Here is an 18,049-nt window from a genome sequence, read left to right on the forward strand (position 1 = left end):
ACTATGATAACCCCATAACCCCTTTACTCTCCTCATGTCATATCACAATATATTTATCACTTTTTATCTGTCATGTTGTTATGGGGTTCCCATAAACTTTCTTGGTGAGTACAAATGCCACATTGTTGTTGAAAGCAGAGTGACATGTGGTAAATCAAGTTGAGCAATAAAGTGAGCCTAATTGATTCCAACCCTCTGTTGTTGACTCTGGGGATGGAAGAGTTTGTGCAGAGCTTTAGTTGGATCCAGTTATGTGAGTTGTTGGGGTTCAACTGCATCATAAACAACTCTTGTGTTTTAATCACTGTATTACGTTTACACAGGTTTGGTCTACTACGTACTTTGTGGATACTCTTTACTGGTATAAACTTTTGAGGTTTATAATTATCTTTTTATATTGTTTTAGCCATTGATTGTATTTTTTTCTAAATGGAGAAAGCTATCCCCTCAACTATTTTACCAGCTAACTGTTCGTTTGTTTATTTATTCAAGTACAAATATTTTTCTTAACAAATTCCAATTTACGCACTCAACAATTATTACAGAACTTCCAATAGCTGCAAAAGCCTTTCAAGGCTTGTCTGCAGCTAACTTTAGTTTTGTGTTTGAAGTAAATGCATTTGATAAAATAGAACTGAACTTATTCATGAGTCAAAAACTAGAAAGAAAAACAATAACAAAAAGAAGTTTAAAGTCAGCTGCAATTTCAAACAATTTTCAAAACATATCACTTCTTTCCACCAAGTTTAGGCTTCTTAAATTAACCTCCTCTGTGGCCCGAAGGTCCTTGTTGATCTTTGCAACTGAGGATGTACATTCGGATGTTGTGAAGCTACTGCAGGGAATGTTCTAGGGTTAGGAAATACAGTTGTGATCCATGGTTTTCTGAACTCCGAACATGTTTACTGTATAATAATTGTTCATTCGAAAATAAATAAATGCGTCAGTCAGAACCATTCCACTTCACAATTAGCTGTAAGTATTGTAACCGTAGGTATGAACGTAAAATAAAAATAAATCAAACATATACGTTATAATAGCAATACTGTACATGACAAGTATAAATGTAAACAAAACTATGACAAGATTTAAACTACCTATACGAATATGAATAATATAAATAAATAAAATCAGCAACATGCAACATTTTAGAAACTATCTAATAGTTTACAATCCCTTTGTTTAACAAAGCATTAGATATTTAATTTATCAAATATTCTGGTAACTCATTAAACAGAAAAGCTAAGTCGTGTTATACAACTTGCTCGTTTACATCTCAAGATTACATTTTAAAATAAACATTTAGTTACCTACTCTTTTTATAAGTAAAAAACCTGCTCATGAGTTGTGACATTTTCAAAAGTTGGGATGAAATCCTGCTTAAGACGTTAATCACCTCATTAGTCTAAAATCGCATAACCCTACAACAATTATTAATGCAACAAATATTAATATTTGTAGTAAGATTCGCCTACGCAATGGTGTGCTTTTTCAATATATACGTTTATACTTCGAATAATTCACTAAAAAAGTTATTCGAGCTATTTTCAATGGCAAATTTGATATTAATAATTACATCTGCTACAAAGGCGCGCGTAGAGCCCAGTTTTACATTTTAGCGCTCCTTCGATGTTATTGATGCAAACAGAACTCTGTCGCTGAATTGCCTGCGCGATCATTAGCAGGCGCTACTCTACTGTCTTATGTTTTTACGGCTTAGTTCATTTTGTTATATCGGATTTGGTTATACTCTCGCCTATTATTTCTATTCTTATCTTTAATTTATTTAAACGAATACAATGCTTATTAAATTTGTTTTAAACTAGTTACTCGTGATTATATTTTTAAAGGATCAGTCGATAAAAGTATAAAGTAATAATGAAATCAATCAATTGGTTTGTATGTAAGATATCTGATATATGCTTAAAAATGTATTTTTACATATTTTCTATGACTGTTGATTCGCCATGTGTGTATCTGTGTAGGAAAACGTTCTTAGTGTAGCGTAGGTATTATATATTTTAAACGTTTTTTTTTTTATTCTGAGATTTCAGCAGTTAAAAAAGTGTAAGGTGTTTAATAGAACTTCTATTCGTTTACTAAACTTAAAAACAGATATAATTTGTCAAGTTTGTGCCAATTTAACGTACTGTGTGGGCTGCTCATGAAACCCTGTCCACATCCACATCAGTCAAGCGCTAGAATATGTGCGCCGGTTACATACAGAGCCCGTGTTGAAGAGTGGCCTCAACCTCATATTTTCCTGGCTAGCGAAACTCTACATTACCCAACCCCACAATAATTTGGTACGATCGTCTGCATTCAATATTGGGATTTCATCAATAGTGGCCAAGATCTCTCAATCCAGAGACCGTAAAGAAATAAACGAACGCTTCTAAAATATTTCGCAGGTTTTCAATAAATATTTTTGTTGTAATATTTTCCTATGAAACTTTCTAATCGGAAATAAAATGCCTAGAAACAGGTAGAGTATAATAACCCTACTGACGCAGTTTAATGTTGTTTTTATTGTGATGCGTGTCTCTGAAGCCACGACAGACCCCTCACTCTCAGCTCTAAGGGTGTTAAACAGCTGATCACAGCTGATCCGCTCAAAGTGTTGACGTTGCTTTTCTTTTGCTACGTCAGCATTTTAAACTTACACTTCAAACCAGCGATGACTTGAAATATAAATAAGCTGATTTTTACATCACCTACAACAATTTGCAACCGTTGTTTTGTGTGTACGATTCTCCCAATTGTTTGTTCACATGGTTATAAAACTAATTGTTATAGAAATAAAACATGTTAACTGCCACTATTAAAGTTCTAACTATTAATTGCAAATTTTATAATATTACCATTGAAATTGTTATTAAAATGAAAAGGGAATAAATTAACTTTCTAATTGGATTTTCTAAATATTATCTAGTGATTTAGGTATCAACCAGTTGTGTTAAAAGTAAACGATTTTCAGTAGCGTTAAACCCTTTTCTAATACTTTACGTACTGTTAAAATAAATTAATGTTCAGTTAAATAAAATTATGTTTAAATTATGTAAAACGAACATTATTTGCCACAGACAAAAGGTGAATAATTTTAAGATTGTCGAAAGCATTGTATCTATTTTTAGGTGCAAATTTAAAACTATTGGTCAGAGGTGCCTTTTATAAGCGTTTATAAACTGCTTTATAAATGACCATTCAAGCTACAACTCGAAGCAATAAGGTTTGGAGAATAAATTCGGTCGAATCCATCAAGTTTTAAAGATTGAAAAAGTAATTTAATATTAAAGAGTCCTCCTAAAATGGCGACTAAGGAAATTAACCCTGAAAGGGTGCAATATTTTCATTCAAAGATTTGATTTAATCAGCTTAATGGAATTCAGTTTTCCATTTAACGTTTTATCGGATAAATTTGTTATGAAAATTGAATTGTATCTCAAATTGTGCCACCATGTGCTATTAATGATACTTTTAACCAAACTATGCAAGATATTTGTTTTCATTTCACGTCAAATTGCGTCACCGAAATTATTTTTTACTCGTATGTTAGCTCCAATTGCTATAGAATAACACAACAAAAACATTTACATTTTGCATTTTCATTAATAATTGGTAAAATAATGAATTAATGTTATTCTAATTGTTATATTAATTAATGTTTATTTTACTGTGCATAAAATAAACATACTGTATACGTAATCTACTTTGGTCAAAAAATCACTTAATTCATCAAAAACTTCCAATTATTTCACGAACAAATCAAATTCATTGTGATAGTTACGGTTAAATGCTAATCTAGTAGACAGTGTATTGAACTTTGAAACACAGTTTATAGTAGTACTCACAAATAAACATGAGATAACAATCAAATCTGCATGAATGAGTGAGCTTAACAAACAATCAACGTTCTGTAATGCTCATTGAGTGAATAATCATCTGTATTCATTCCACTGCTTGTTCATCCGTTGGGTTCATTTCAACTACTTTAATTGTTTTAGTAATACCTGTTAACGTTTCACCATATTTCCAGCTTACTGTGTAATAATAGCTATCGACGTTCTTTTGCTTTACCACAGATTTTGTAAGTGTTTAATACATGGCTGTATTGCTTTATAAAAATAACACAGAAATCTAAAAGTTTTCTGAAAAGTTGTATATAAATGTAATTTTTTTTAAGTCTCATTTAATTTGAGGCTTCCTCTACCAACCAGTTATAAACAATGTATACAACTGTATGACAATTTTTTAAGACACTGCTATCAACTAAATTTAATGTAACAATTTTCAAAGGTTAAGTTGTAGATTATCGTGGAATAATAACGAATCATTTTACATCCGTTTACTAAAGCTTTTCTATGAACAGAAATAATGTAAGTAAATGGCCAGTATTATAGTACGGAATAAATAGCCTTTTAGTTTAATTATGGAATTGTTAAGCTACCATAAAAGAAGAAAAGTTAAAGTGAAATAATAAGACCTCAAATTTGACCTGATTAAGAAACTAGATTTTAGTTTTAACCCCTCAGCCCATGACTACTTTAATATTTCTGCCTTCATTTCTTTATTGTATTCAGCAAGTAACAAAACGTTAAAAATTAAGGGAAATTAGTTTAAAATTGTTATCTCACTTTTAGATATGTCGCTAAAAGTGACTTAAATGATTTTTTACATTCAACCAAAAAAGTTTCAGGTTAAGACCCAAAACGTGAAAGTACACAGCCTATTACATACCTTTAGGAAATTACTATTTCTAAATGCCATACCGCTTACAGACCGAAAAATGCTATTGAAAACATTTCGTATAGGGACTTTTTAAGCCAATTAGCCTACTTGGTGGATGAAATAAATCGTTCAGAAACAAATTTTTCATCATCGTCAGTAGCCCAAATTGTACTAAAACATGCAGTTTCAAATTAAATTACTGCCATATGCCCTTTAATGGTTCCTGCTGTAATTTCTGTTGATTATGGCAATTTCTTTGAATTTATTTATAATACGTAATACTCAAGAGACATTTAAATTCAATTTTTCATTAGTTTCAACAACAATTGTTACTTACATTGTATCTACCAGAACCACTTTAATAACTATACTAAATATAAATCAAGGCACACAATAGCAAAGGGTACAAAGGGCTCAAAGTTTGATAATATTGTAATTTAATGTAGAGTAGAGTAACCTCACATGTTCAGCCAGGCTCAAGTCAAAGGGACCTTTCTATTTAAGTGATCATTTGGATAGCGTTTTCAGGCTGCTTACATTGTAATATCACATCAAATAACCTCTAAAGCGCAAAACCAATAGGTACAATAACATAACAATAACAATAAATAGTCTTTTAGACGTTTAATCAAATTTAGAATTATTTCTAGCTGGTATTAACACCAGAACAATTTATTATACGATCCTATGCTTAGTTAAAATTGTGTTTAGTCTCATAAGTAAAAGATAATCATGTAGGGAATCAAACAGTGTACACTTACTGTTTTAAAACAGGCTGGTTGCGAGTGCAGATTATGATCTGTTATTGTTGATATATTTGCAAATTATTATTATTAATTTTTTTTATCACTCAACTCCAACACATATTTATCATGTATTCCACGCATTTAATGAAGTTTTATAAAAAACTATATTTCGGCCAAAATAAAAGCCAAAATTCGGAAAGTATATTAAAAGACAATGTCATTATAACCAAGCCTCTGGCAATAATATAATGAGGTATTTGGTAATACTTGCGTAAAGCTGCAATATGAAATATTGTGTATTTCACCTATAGATTCCAATGTCTCTATCAACTATAATTTTAATATGATACAACTATCAACATAAATAATGTTTCAATGATAATCATAGATAAGTCCCTATCCATAAAGTGATGTCATTTCTAAGAAAATTCTATCACTGTTAAACCACTTAGTGGTGTGAGTAGTAATAAGGTTGAGGAAAAATATGGCTTACAACAGGGTTCATTGTTTAGATTTACTAAGAGAATTATTGCGTGACAAAGGTATCTTGTAACGAAATAATTGTGATTTCTACCTAAGATTAATGATTTCTAAGATTAATTAATATTTTTTTATAATTAATTTTACTTCCGCTCCATATTTGACAATAAGCATTTTTAGCAATATTGGTAACCATATATTTATATTTGTATATATAAAGAATCAACTTGAACAAATCGTCGACGATGTTAAATAAAAATTAGAGACGCAGTAAGTGGACTCTTTCTGTGGGAAAAGTCAATGTAAATGCTCCATTACCTACTCCCTATTACCACTCTCCTTTCATTTCCAATTCATTGAAATCACCAAATCGGTCGTTACACTGGGAAAATAGCCTTCGAATATAGTCCCTAATGACAGGCAGTTTTTATAATGAATTTCAAATTGTAATACCTTGTAGAGTAACTCATAAATCTTTGTTTATTTTTTTATAGATTTTAAATGCTGGTATATATTAGTATTTTTAAATCCAATGTTTAGCTAACCGGTTTATAAAATATCTATGTAATATATATGTAAGTGTCGTACAACATATATCGTAAATCTTGGTGCTTTAGTGATGATGATGACTTTAGTGACTATGGTATTAATAAAATACTAAAACACTAATAATATTTTTAATGGTGTTAAGTAAATATTTCACTGTAAAATGAAACTCTTTTAAATATTTCAAATTTAAGTTCAAGCTTTAAGTTACTATCAATTTACATATTGAATCTAATAAATCCCGTTGATTCCCTCTCGCCCTAAAATAAATCTTTACTTTCATACCGAGCTCTATTTCATGGAGGTCTTTAGGGATAAATACTTTCTTAAATTATAACTAAATTATTTTTATATAAATATTTTTAAAGTTACATAAAAAATTATTTTAAACTTTTCTCTGCTGTGGGAATAAATTAGTTGTGTTGTATCCGTTATTTTGTACTCCGTTTGAAATGCATGTAAAGAACGAATGTCTGTGAGTAAGGGTGTGAGTTATGACCATACGGTCACCCTACAGCTGGCTATGTTTGGGTAATTTACTGCCATTTTGTTGGTTTACTATATTCTCGGCTTGGCGATAACTTTGAGTCCCTCTTACATTTTCTACACTCTCATTCATGTTTCGAATCAATCTTTTATCATGGTCTCTACACTAAATTCAATCTTTCCAAATACTAGTTGATACATGTCAACAGTGCACAACTGAACTGTACAATAAATGAAGTAATATAATATAATTATATAACTTCATCTATGACTGTACGTTTGCGCAGCTCTTTTACCTATGAGATTTTGTAAATCCAGGATACAATTTGAATAAATGTGGTGCTAATAAAGTGTTTAAAAATATAAGTTGATAAAGAAACAATTTTATACGTTTTTTTTATAAAAAATATGTTTGTGTATGAATTATGTTTTATATTATGTATGAACTGTTAACCAGGTCTCTTCTAAAAAGTTTGATCTTGTTGAATGAACGAAGTGAATTCTCATACTGGTGTAAAATGCATCTCATCAATCTCCAATAACTCGAATATAACTTCGTATATGAAGTTGATGTTTTGCACAAAGGTTCTTTATCATATTATCTCGGTTAAGTTCGTTATTGGAGATTATTTGTTCAGTAATAATTATAAAATCCTAAAAAAACCATTTTAATTTTCCCCCATAAGAATAACATTAGGAGCTACCTTCTTCTTCTTTTTTTTGTTTACATTTTACGAGCAACAATTTTGTTGTGAATTCTAGAGACCGGAGTGAATTCTATTATTTCTTTTATCCATGGAGTAAACAGTTTTAACATCTGTAGGTATATTATATTAGTCGATGGTTTTATGCATAATAAATCTTTTAATTAAAATTATTCTAAAAACTTATTTATCGAATTAAATAAATATGGGATATAAAAATATCCACCGAAATGTAAGTTATTACAATCGATAAAAATGTCACATGTTTGAACTTTTTACATGTTTTTATGGTTGTTAGTTTAGTAGGCATAGGCTTGTTGAATTAATTAAGACCACAGTCCTTGGGCTGCTTGTTAAAATAATATCACTTGGTCATGATGGGTTTCTAAAAATACTTAACTTAAGTGGTTTTAACATTGTCTTGAGCCTTTTATATTATTAATTGTCAACATTATTGTTATAGCATACTCTGCCTATGCCAATCAGATTTTTTTAAGAGTTTTTTTTTTCAAACATAGGTTAAGTAATGGTTAAGTTACGTCGTCTGTTGTTTGTGTTTTCTATTGGGCGTTGGGTGTGTATTTGTTATTGTTGTTAATGTTGGGCTGTAAAATAAAATAGTAAAAATTTTTATACAATCATTTCACTTACTCCTCGTAGTTAGGGTGTAAGAGTTAATTCACTTTATTCCTATCTTTGTGACTGTTAGTAAAGTTGTCATTGGCAAACACAAGATCTAGGTTAGGAACTGAGGGAGCCATGGTCATTGGTTAGAGACTAAGCAAGGAAGAAGGAACTTAAATTCCTGTCATTATTGAGATAAGTTATGATCTTACAAGTGTTATTTTGAATTTAATATTAGGCCTATAACTTAATGTTATCCGGTAAGGGGTACAGTTTCTTAACTGGGCTATGCTAATACTGATTGAAACTATCGATTCGATTAGTAAACCTTAATGCGATTTTTTCATCATCAGCAAGTTTGGTTGGTTAGGTTAGGCTATAATACTTTTATTTTATGATAAAAATGTTTTAAAATATCGATTATTTATCAATAGGCCTATTTTCAATTCGATAGTTTCAATCAATATTAGCATAGCCCAGTTAAGAAACTGTACCCCCGGTAAGTTATAAGCTATTTAACTTAACTTAGTTACACTAACTTATCAAGTGTAACTGACAGAGTGTTCCCTATGAAGTTAGGGTAGCCTGCAATCAAAGGTAATAGGCCTAGCCTACCTTAGCCTTTTCTACAGTCTAACTTAATTAGCTTAAGTTAAAGGACCTAGGCCTAAGTTAATAGAAAAATTTATTCCAACCTTTAACTTGGATAAGTTAGCCTATCTGTGGCCTTAAGCCGGGTTTTCCTAGGCGCGGAGTGCGAAAAGGCGATTTAACAACGTCTTCCGACGCGCTTCTAGGGAAACAGTTAACTTAACATTAACTTAAATGACTGTAAGATGCCTACCTAAGATATGAGGAGGGCTACACTTTCGTTTACGTCCTACACTCATTCGAATGAATATCGATGGGTATAAGTTATCGATTATTCCATTCGATAACTTATATCAAGTTTGGTAAGTTAACTACGTTAACAGAATGAAATACTTACAGTAATCGATATAATCAAATAATTTGTATCTTAGGCCTATCAATATTTTTCATTCGAATTAGTGTAGGATGTTTAAACTTAAGTGCAGCCAAGAAGAGTCTGTGTTTTGCAATCCGTTTCTGTGCCTAACTTAGGCCTAACTTAGGAAACTCCAGGTTAAGTAGGCCTAGGGTGAGTTAAGTTAGGTAGACCTAACTTATCTGTCTGCAGTCAAGTTTCTGTAAAAAGCCTACTACATGCAGGCCTAAGTTAGGTTTAAGGCATTCGTAGCTCATCTGAATCTATAAATAGTTTAAACTTATGTAACGAGTGTTCTAAAAGTCAGTTAACCTCAGAATTTCTCATTTAAGTTAGTAGGCCTAGGCATGGGTGGAGTTCCGCTAAAACCTGCGATATTTTATCAAATTATAATAGGCTAAGATCATATGATTCGGTTGGATGAATTTTAATAACTTAGGTCTAACCTATAGGCCCTACCGGTAAGCAATAACAAGCAAAAAATATCCAATTTTAATGAAATTTGGTATAAACGTGTAAACCTAGGCTAGGCCTACATTTATTTTCGCAAACCAGCATGATCTAACTATAGTAACGGGGTTTTATGAGGTAAAAATAGGGGTTTCTCATTTTTGACCAAACACAAAATTTTACAATTTCTTTCCAAACCATTTTGTAGAGCTTAAAAAAACAAATAATTTAGTAGGCCTATTATAATGAAGCGTTATCATGCATCTAATAGTTACTGTATGGAGGAAATTCCAAAAAATTGTAAATTTTAAATAGCTATATTATTCTTATGGAGAATAATTCAACTGTTGTACCTACCGGTAGTTTGCTTGTTTTTGAACATATTTTGATCAAAGTGCTTTGTATATGGTTGAATATCTGAAAATACATTCATTTCTTACTAAACTACTAACATTTTAGGTAACCTACAACAAAAAACACTTTTTTACTCTCCCTGTTGCAGCAAACCTTAGTTCTCGTTTAACTAATTGAATTTAAATAGGTATTAGCCTAAATTTTATATTTTTAAGGAGACATTTTAGTGTAAATCCAATCAAGCAAATAGGCCTTTATAAGCCTACCTAGACCTAAAAAGGTAATGTATAACTTTCTTCTAGCTACTAGACCTGTGTCCTTAGTAGGCCTACTTAGGTTAAGTTAAACCCATTTTCAGGGGGACAGTTTCGCAGGGAACCTAGCCTACGATAAAATACCTAGCCTATAATTTTAGGCTATAAAATATCGTAATCAGTTAATTTCTAGGTGATGCAACTTACCTTTATCCATTTATCATGTAGGTCTAGGTCTCTTTCAATATTGAACAATTTATGCCTAACATGTTTTTTAAGGATACTCTTTACACTGTGTATCTTACTTTTTAGTTTATAATAGGTAGGCCTAACAACAAAGGTAAGAAAAGGTAGCATTTCTAAAAAAAACAACATCAATCTTTGGTGTATGATTTGTTTAAGAGATAAATTAAAAAAGACATTGGCTACGGTAAGTTAACTTTGATCTTTTTCATGAGTTTATAAAAAGGTACCTAACATAACTATAAATCGGTTAAATAATAACTTAACTATCGTATCAAATTTGAGTAAATCTTAAGATACCACATGATATAAATTTAAAAAAAAATAACAAAAATATTAACGAAGCATTTGGTTTTATTATCCTTAGTTGTTTTGTTATTAGGTGACCTAGGCCTATTTGTTTTGTTTCCTTTGGTAAATTATAGTCCTAGACAGTAGTTTAATTTATGAAATATAAACAAAAACCGAACTAACCATTAATCAATTTTATGTTAACATCCCCAGTCAAAAACATAACAAATACCACTGACGTTATAATTTATGATATACAAAAGTAGAGCTTATGCTATTTATATTTGATTTTTGGATAGATATATGCGGCATTAGAATTATTTCTAAAATAAAAGAGCATTACGCCCGTAGTACAAAATACCCCCGCCGCAGCAAACCTGCAGACTAAGCGAATTTCCATTTGACTGATTGGATTTACACTGAAATGTCTACTTAAAAATATAACATTTATTCTTGATTTATATAGAATTAGTTTAACAAGTACTTAGGTTTGCTGCATCAGGGAGGGTAAAACTGTTTTTTTTTTTTTTTTTTAATGTGAATTGTTAGTAAGAAATAAAAACATTTCCCAAATTCGATCAAAATATGTTCACAAACAAGCAAACTACAACAGTTTACTTATTCTCCATAAGAATAACATGGGAATTTTTAATTTACAATTTTTTGGAATTTTCTCCGTAACCATTAGGCGCATAATAACGCTTCAATATACTAAGTTATTTGTTTTTTGAAGCTCTACAAAATGGTTTGGAAAGAAATTGCTAAATTTTATGTTTTTTGGGTCAAAAATGGGAAAAACCTATTTTTACCCCATAAAACCCCCCGTAAACCCCCGTTCCCATAGTCCGATCATGCTGGATCGCGAACTCGTTCGAATAAACGTACGTTTACACGTTTGTACCAAATTTCATCAAAATCGGATCATTTTTGCTCGAGTTATCGTGCTGACGGACACACACACACACACACATATATATATATATATATATATATATATATATATATATATATATATATATATATATATATGAATTTGAACGGATGGTGTTTTTGGCCTCTAGGGACCTCAAAACGAAAAAAAAATCGGTCCCGCGTCCAGGTCTTACCATGAGTACTACGGTAATAGCTTATTCCCTATATGGGAAATTCGCTAAAAATCGCAGTTAGTCTGGCCACTGCCGCCGCACAAACTTGCGGCGCGCCGCGCTGCAGGGGCAGGGTGAGGGGCCAAAGACAGATTATATGTACATGGAATTGTCTTCTTCGTTCATTCTCATACGCGACTTCGGAGCGTACTCCTAGTATGGACAATGCTTATCTTTTTAGAATGGATAGTTTTTTCTTCGTATTTTTTGCTTGCTGAAACGAACCTTTTTCAATTTTCTACATCTACATTACTTAGTACTTAGTGCTTTGATTTACGATTTTCACACTATTTTCGATACAGAGAGGTTGAATTTTCACATTTTGTTACATACTAAAAATGTACCATTTATTTACTAAAACATACATTTATATAATCTTTTACTTAATGAAACGGCCATTTGTTAACTTTTTTTAGTTACCATGCTATACATTTTTGTCTCATTGTTTGTTTTGAAACTACTTTTACATACCTTAATAAACTGAAACGTACATGTTTTTAAGTTCGTCCACATCTCTAACACGTGAAACGAACATATTTATCACGTTTGTTTGGACGTACACATGTACATATGTGTGCAGTTTATTTTACCTGACTGCATTAGGTAGATATTTATAGGTTGAAAGTGCCACGCATGTTGCCGTCGCCGGTGATATGCCTAAGTAATCAATCTTGGTTACAACTAACAACTGTCAAGCACGGAGGTGTTACACTAATGTGCGGATAATGAGCCACTTTCACTAGGTTATCCTACAGCACGGCAACACGGCAAACATTGCCTTTATAATAAATGTACATCAGAACACCACGGATATACCAAAATAACAATGCTACATAACTGCCAGCCAATGTGTATGAGGAAGACGATTGGACTTATATTTGGATTGCTTATTATGTTCATTAAGCCTTATTTTAAACTTTCAGCAACATGTTTATAGTATTTTTCAGTAACTTAGTTATTGTTTGAAAATGTTTATGGTTTACTTTTCAGTAATACACATCTGATTTTAAGGGAAAAATCAGATGTAAAAAAAACTATATTTGAATATTTTCTGTCAGTAATTAAAGTGATTGAAGTTGATAAAAGTTACTTATTTAGTTACCGTTGTAGGCCAAAGTTTTGATCATCAGTTGACTTGTAAATATTCATATATTGTTTGCATAATGTATATACAATAGGCTGTTTGCTATTCATGGAGCAAGTTGTAATGCCAAGACCTGATTAACACTTTTCTTAGTTCAAAGTTTTAACAATTCTTGCGTATAGTTTTAATTAGGTTTTGTCCCGGCTGTTTGAGCTTATTTCACCATCTTTAATGAGGAAAATTATGTTGATGTGTTCTTACACGTTGAAATCAACAATTATATTTAGTGAAATACTAATTAAAAACTTGAGTGCAAAAACAAAAATGAAAAAGACTCAGCGGGTAGGTTACAAAAAGATCAGTCCTCGTTTGTGCTGTCTTTGCACACAGCATCCCTTCTACAATGAGACTGCTTGATATATCACTTTCCAGTTGCTCACAAAAACTCACTGGTTCTCTCTGCAACTCGGTTCAATAGATAATTACTGAAACAGCGCATTTAAATCTGCGCTGTTTAAGTAAAACTAAGGGTTAACAATGCCACTTGAACACAATTAATCGGGACTGTGATTTATATATAGTATAAATGTATCATCATAATACTTTAACTAAACTACTCTGATTTACAATCCTGATTGTTCAAAGCATAAATTTACCATGCCGAATTTAAACATAGTTTGTTCTATAGCATCAATTTTTCTTTTTCTTTTAAATAGCAAGATGAGTAAAATTTATTTTTTTATATTTTGACTTAAGTAGCTGTCATTACTTGCAATGCTACATACAGATGTTTTGTCTTTGAAACCTTTAACATAATTTGGTTTTATGAGAGTCAACATTTAAAATTTCTTAGTAAAATATACTACCAATGCCATAATGTTTTCATTTGAATTTGATACAATTTGTTTGAGATTTATTCTAACTGGCAAGTCAGAACTAATTTCCCTTCTTGGAGCAGTTTGTTCGAATGGGGTTATTATTTTTAATCTACCATTTAATCCTCCTGACTTTAATATCTTGGCGGCATTTGTTCTTTAACTGATCTCCTTATTTCCTTATTCATTAGTTTTAATCGCAAGCCTTAAATAGGAAATTAACAATAACAAAATCTGTTAGTTTGATGCTTCAGCTTTATAAATTATCAATTATTATTTGATTAATCAATCAAACAATTTATTCAATACAATAATTTCGTGCATAAACCACAAATGGTATGTTTGCTGTAAAAAATATTGTTACTTATATTACTTTACAATTTTGCAAAGTCGAATCAGTAGTAGTAGCATGAGCATAGTATGAGTCCTTTACTATCACTTGGGCAATTAACAACAATTTCTTTGAAGACAAAAACGATAAAAAATATCTGTATATATGGTCAATATATTAATAAACTTAAAAATTTTACTTGAAAGGCTGTGTGGCTAAGATATTATCAAATTAAAATTGTAATATGACACACATATAATCTAAATTATCAATCTTTCTAAAACTAAGACAGATTATTACAACAGAACTTATATTGATTAATAACCATGGAGTAACTATACTAGATCTGCAAACAGAGAAAAAATATATACATTGGGATTTGTTCAGCAAATAATAAACAATTATCAATTATTTAAGATGGGGACGCCACTATGTGCGTATAATATGTGGATACAGGTACTAGTGTTGATCACGCTTAGTATCCAGAAGTGTGATGTATGTGTGTTTGTTGTAGGCAACATCAAGACGGCCGCAGTGCTGGACACAGAGACCAAGGCTCACTATTGGCTGACTGTCTACGCCCAGGACCATGGAGTCGCTCCACTCACCACCAGGCTAGAGGTATGTTTGGTACTAAGGAAATGGTCATGTAATTTCGCTAAGCACTTAGTAAATGATTTCTTGTCAATGCAATGGCAGATTAAAGTTTATTAAACCTAAAGAAATACTTTAAATTTTAATTTTAAAGGGTTCAAATCTGGAATCAGTTGCTAATAGTTGCTATTATGAACTTTTGATCCTGGAAAAAAATAATCTGATCCAGGTTTTAATAATATTTTATTGAATTCAATTTTTTTACGGAATATGTTCAATTATGTCCAGATGAGAATTACGTACAAATCAATTTATTGTATCAATTTATTATTATTGATTATGTACTCATTGTGCATATTATATGTGTTATATTATAGTATGTGTAATCAATTTTGTTATAGTCATAATAGGTTTTGTTTTAGATAATTTTAAAGGTGATAAATTTGTTATTCAGTAGGAAAACTTTGCCAGCAATACAAAATCTGGAAAACATAGCCACCAATACAAGATATTGTGCGCATTTATAAAATGTGTGGTTGTATTTTTAAGGTTTAATTTTACTACTGTCAAACAAGATCTACAAGATTAAAATATTAAATAGTTTGTTAATGAAAATTGCAAATTTAAAATATTTGTTGAATTTTATGTATCATATTGTATATATCGTTTAGGATATACATGACAACAGGTCCATTTCAAATATTGTTTATACCATTGCACCACATAAAGAAACATTTTTAATTTATTGATCGAGAAATATGTTGTCCAAACAAAGTTCATACTAAGATAAAACAGTGCAATGGGGCTGCAAAAGCCTGTTTAAGTTCTGAGCTGTTTAAAAGGAATAATGTTCCTTTGAGAGTCACAAGTCGTTGTTTAAGGCACGGCGATGGTTGCCAAGTTTTCTCATTACAACTTCTGAATGATTTGCGATCCTAAAAAATTGTTAGGCTATTTGATCTCAGCTGTAAGCTTAATACAACCAAATCTTGTATACAAATGGTCTTTTACCTAGCCTTAAATGTAGTCATATAAATCATAAAATGGCCAATTTATTAATCAAATCTCCTACTGCGCCTTGAAATAAGCAAAACTGGATGTTTTTCTGTAATTAGAGAATTCAGACAGAGATTTATTACCACAAAGTTTCATGGTGAATGAGGATGACGATTATTCTACGAATTATCTTACTTAACCATTAATTATATCTATGACCCATTGAACATAATTCAACTAAACATTTTTTCCAGTTCTATTGATAGACAGAATATGTATTTGAATATACATGCAAACAAAATATTAATTAAAGTCAATATTGTTATTAATTTTGTATAAAACATGTTTTTCATGTAATTTACAAAATTAAATAACATTAATTTTGATTACGGCCAATGTCCACTCACGTAATTCTATTGGTAATTGACTTTATAGATCAACAACAACAAATAGTGTGGTGCATTAAGTGTTAAATCAGTGAATGGAAGCAGTTAAAACAATGATTTAGTTAGTTTAACCATGATTATCCTGCAGAAGTACAATTTTAAATGCTTACAGTAGGCTATAAATTCAATACACATTTTATTCAGTTGGGTAATTGAACTCCTATATAGCATCGCAGGGGAAATCTACCCACAATGTTGGAAAGATAGTTTCCTATAGATGTGCAGAATCCCTTTATAAATTAAAATAGGCAAAAATATTTATTTGCTGTGCACAACAAATAAATTTAAAAAATTAACGTGGCCCTTAATGCCATCCTGGCTATGAAATAACAACGCAATATAAACAAAAAACTAAACAAATGGAAGAAATTACAATCACATGTTTTATTTACAGCATAGGGTGGAAATATTTAAGTCTGTACATAACATATTTTTGGTGGAGTTTTTTACCTCTGGACAACTTCGCCGCTTAGAAAATGACCTGCGCGCTAATGCTAAACCAATGCTGGAGGAGGTCGCTTTCTAAGCGGCCGAACTATAGTATTAATAATTTGTCTTAAAAACATCTTTATCGTGGTTATCAAAACGTAGGCCTACTTACTAAACAGTTTGTGTAATTTACTTCACTCTCAAGGTGAATGTCCTAGAGTCACTGGATTATGTTTGTGCAAGGAAAGCATAATTTGTAGCAAAAGGAAACTTTAAAAAGGCTCTGAATCAAAAGACTGGCCCCACTTTGATTTGCTGAGTCAGAGCTGCGGCTCAAAGGGTGCAATCAGCGACTTCAGATCACAAGCCCTGATTTGCAGATTTTCACTGCATTACTTGACTCTCTTATGACCCGCTGGGGGTTGCCTTTTTTTCCTTAAGACCACCGAAAATTTGTATAATTGATTTTAAAACCAACAGCATTTAAACATTAACATATTTTTTTTTTGTTATATTATATTAATTTTGTATTTCTTAAAAAGTCTTTGTTGTTTTTCTCAATTACATTAATTTACCTTAAGAAAATCTATACAGCCTTCCCAAGTATACATTTTAAGGTCCCTGCTCAAACACATACTTTTCAAATATATTATGGTCCATTCTAGAAATGTTAGATGTGCATTTTATTGTTGGTTATACATTTTTTTCAAACAATTACAATACCCCTTATAACAAAATTGGTTGTGTATGTATTAAACTTACAGATTTATATTGCACTGCATTTTTCCCATAAACAAAGATTCCACATAATATTATGGCAAAATTTTATTTAAAAGACAACTTAACTGATTTATTTACTTAATTTAAGGTATCAAATCTACTTGAAATGTAACTTACAAAGGAATCTCTTTATCTATCCTCACATATCAAGTTTCAAGTTGTAACTCGTTTATAAATAGATATACTTGGCACCTTTTAATTAACACTGAAAGCATGATAACAAAGTGGAAGTTGCTATGGATAGGATCTTTGACTATTAATCTGTATCCAATAGTCAATGATAGGATTGTAATAGAGTATAGGCATTGTTTTCAACACTACACGGGATCGGACATTCAATCGCTATTCGCTAGCCAACATGATTAGCATTTTTTCAACATACACAATAGTAGAGAATTATTCGTACACTATACTAAATGCAATGTAGGATTTTAGAATATAAAATTTTAAACAATAA

The 18,049-nt window shown here is 31.0% G+C and overlaps 1 protein-coding gene across 1 annotated transcript in view; it reads left to right on the plus strand.

The window, feature by feature from the left end:
• Nucleotides 1-18,049, plus strand: part of LOC128986120 (fat-like cadherin-related tumor suppressor homolog) — a 560,367-nt gene that overhangs the window by 474,551 nt on the left and 67,767 nt on the right. Inside the window, exon 3 of the mRNA XM_054406271.1 lies at nt 14,862-14,968. Within this exon, the coding sequence (XP_054262246.1) occupies nt 14,862-14,968 (107 nt within the window). The remainder of the gene's footprint in view (nt 1-14,861; nt 14,969-18,049) is intronic.

This window comes from Macrosteles quadrilineatus, unplaced genomic scaffold (genome assembly GCF_028750875.1).
Source record: "Macrosteles quadrilineatus isolate MER2022 unplaced genomic scaffold, UCM_ALF_1.0 Scaffold_2__2_contigs__length_208266976, whole genome shotgun sequence".
Lineage (NCBI taxonomy): Eukaryota > Metazoa > Arthropoda > Insecta > Hemiptera > Cicadellidae > Macrosteles > Macrosteles quadrilineatus.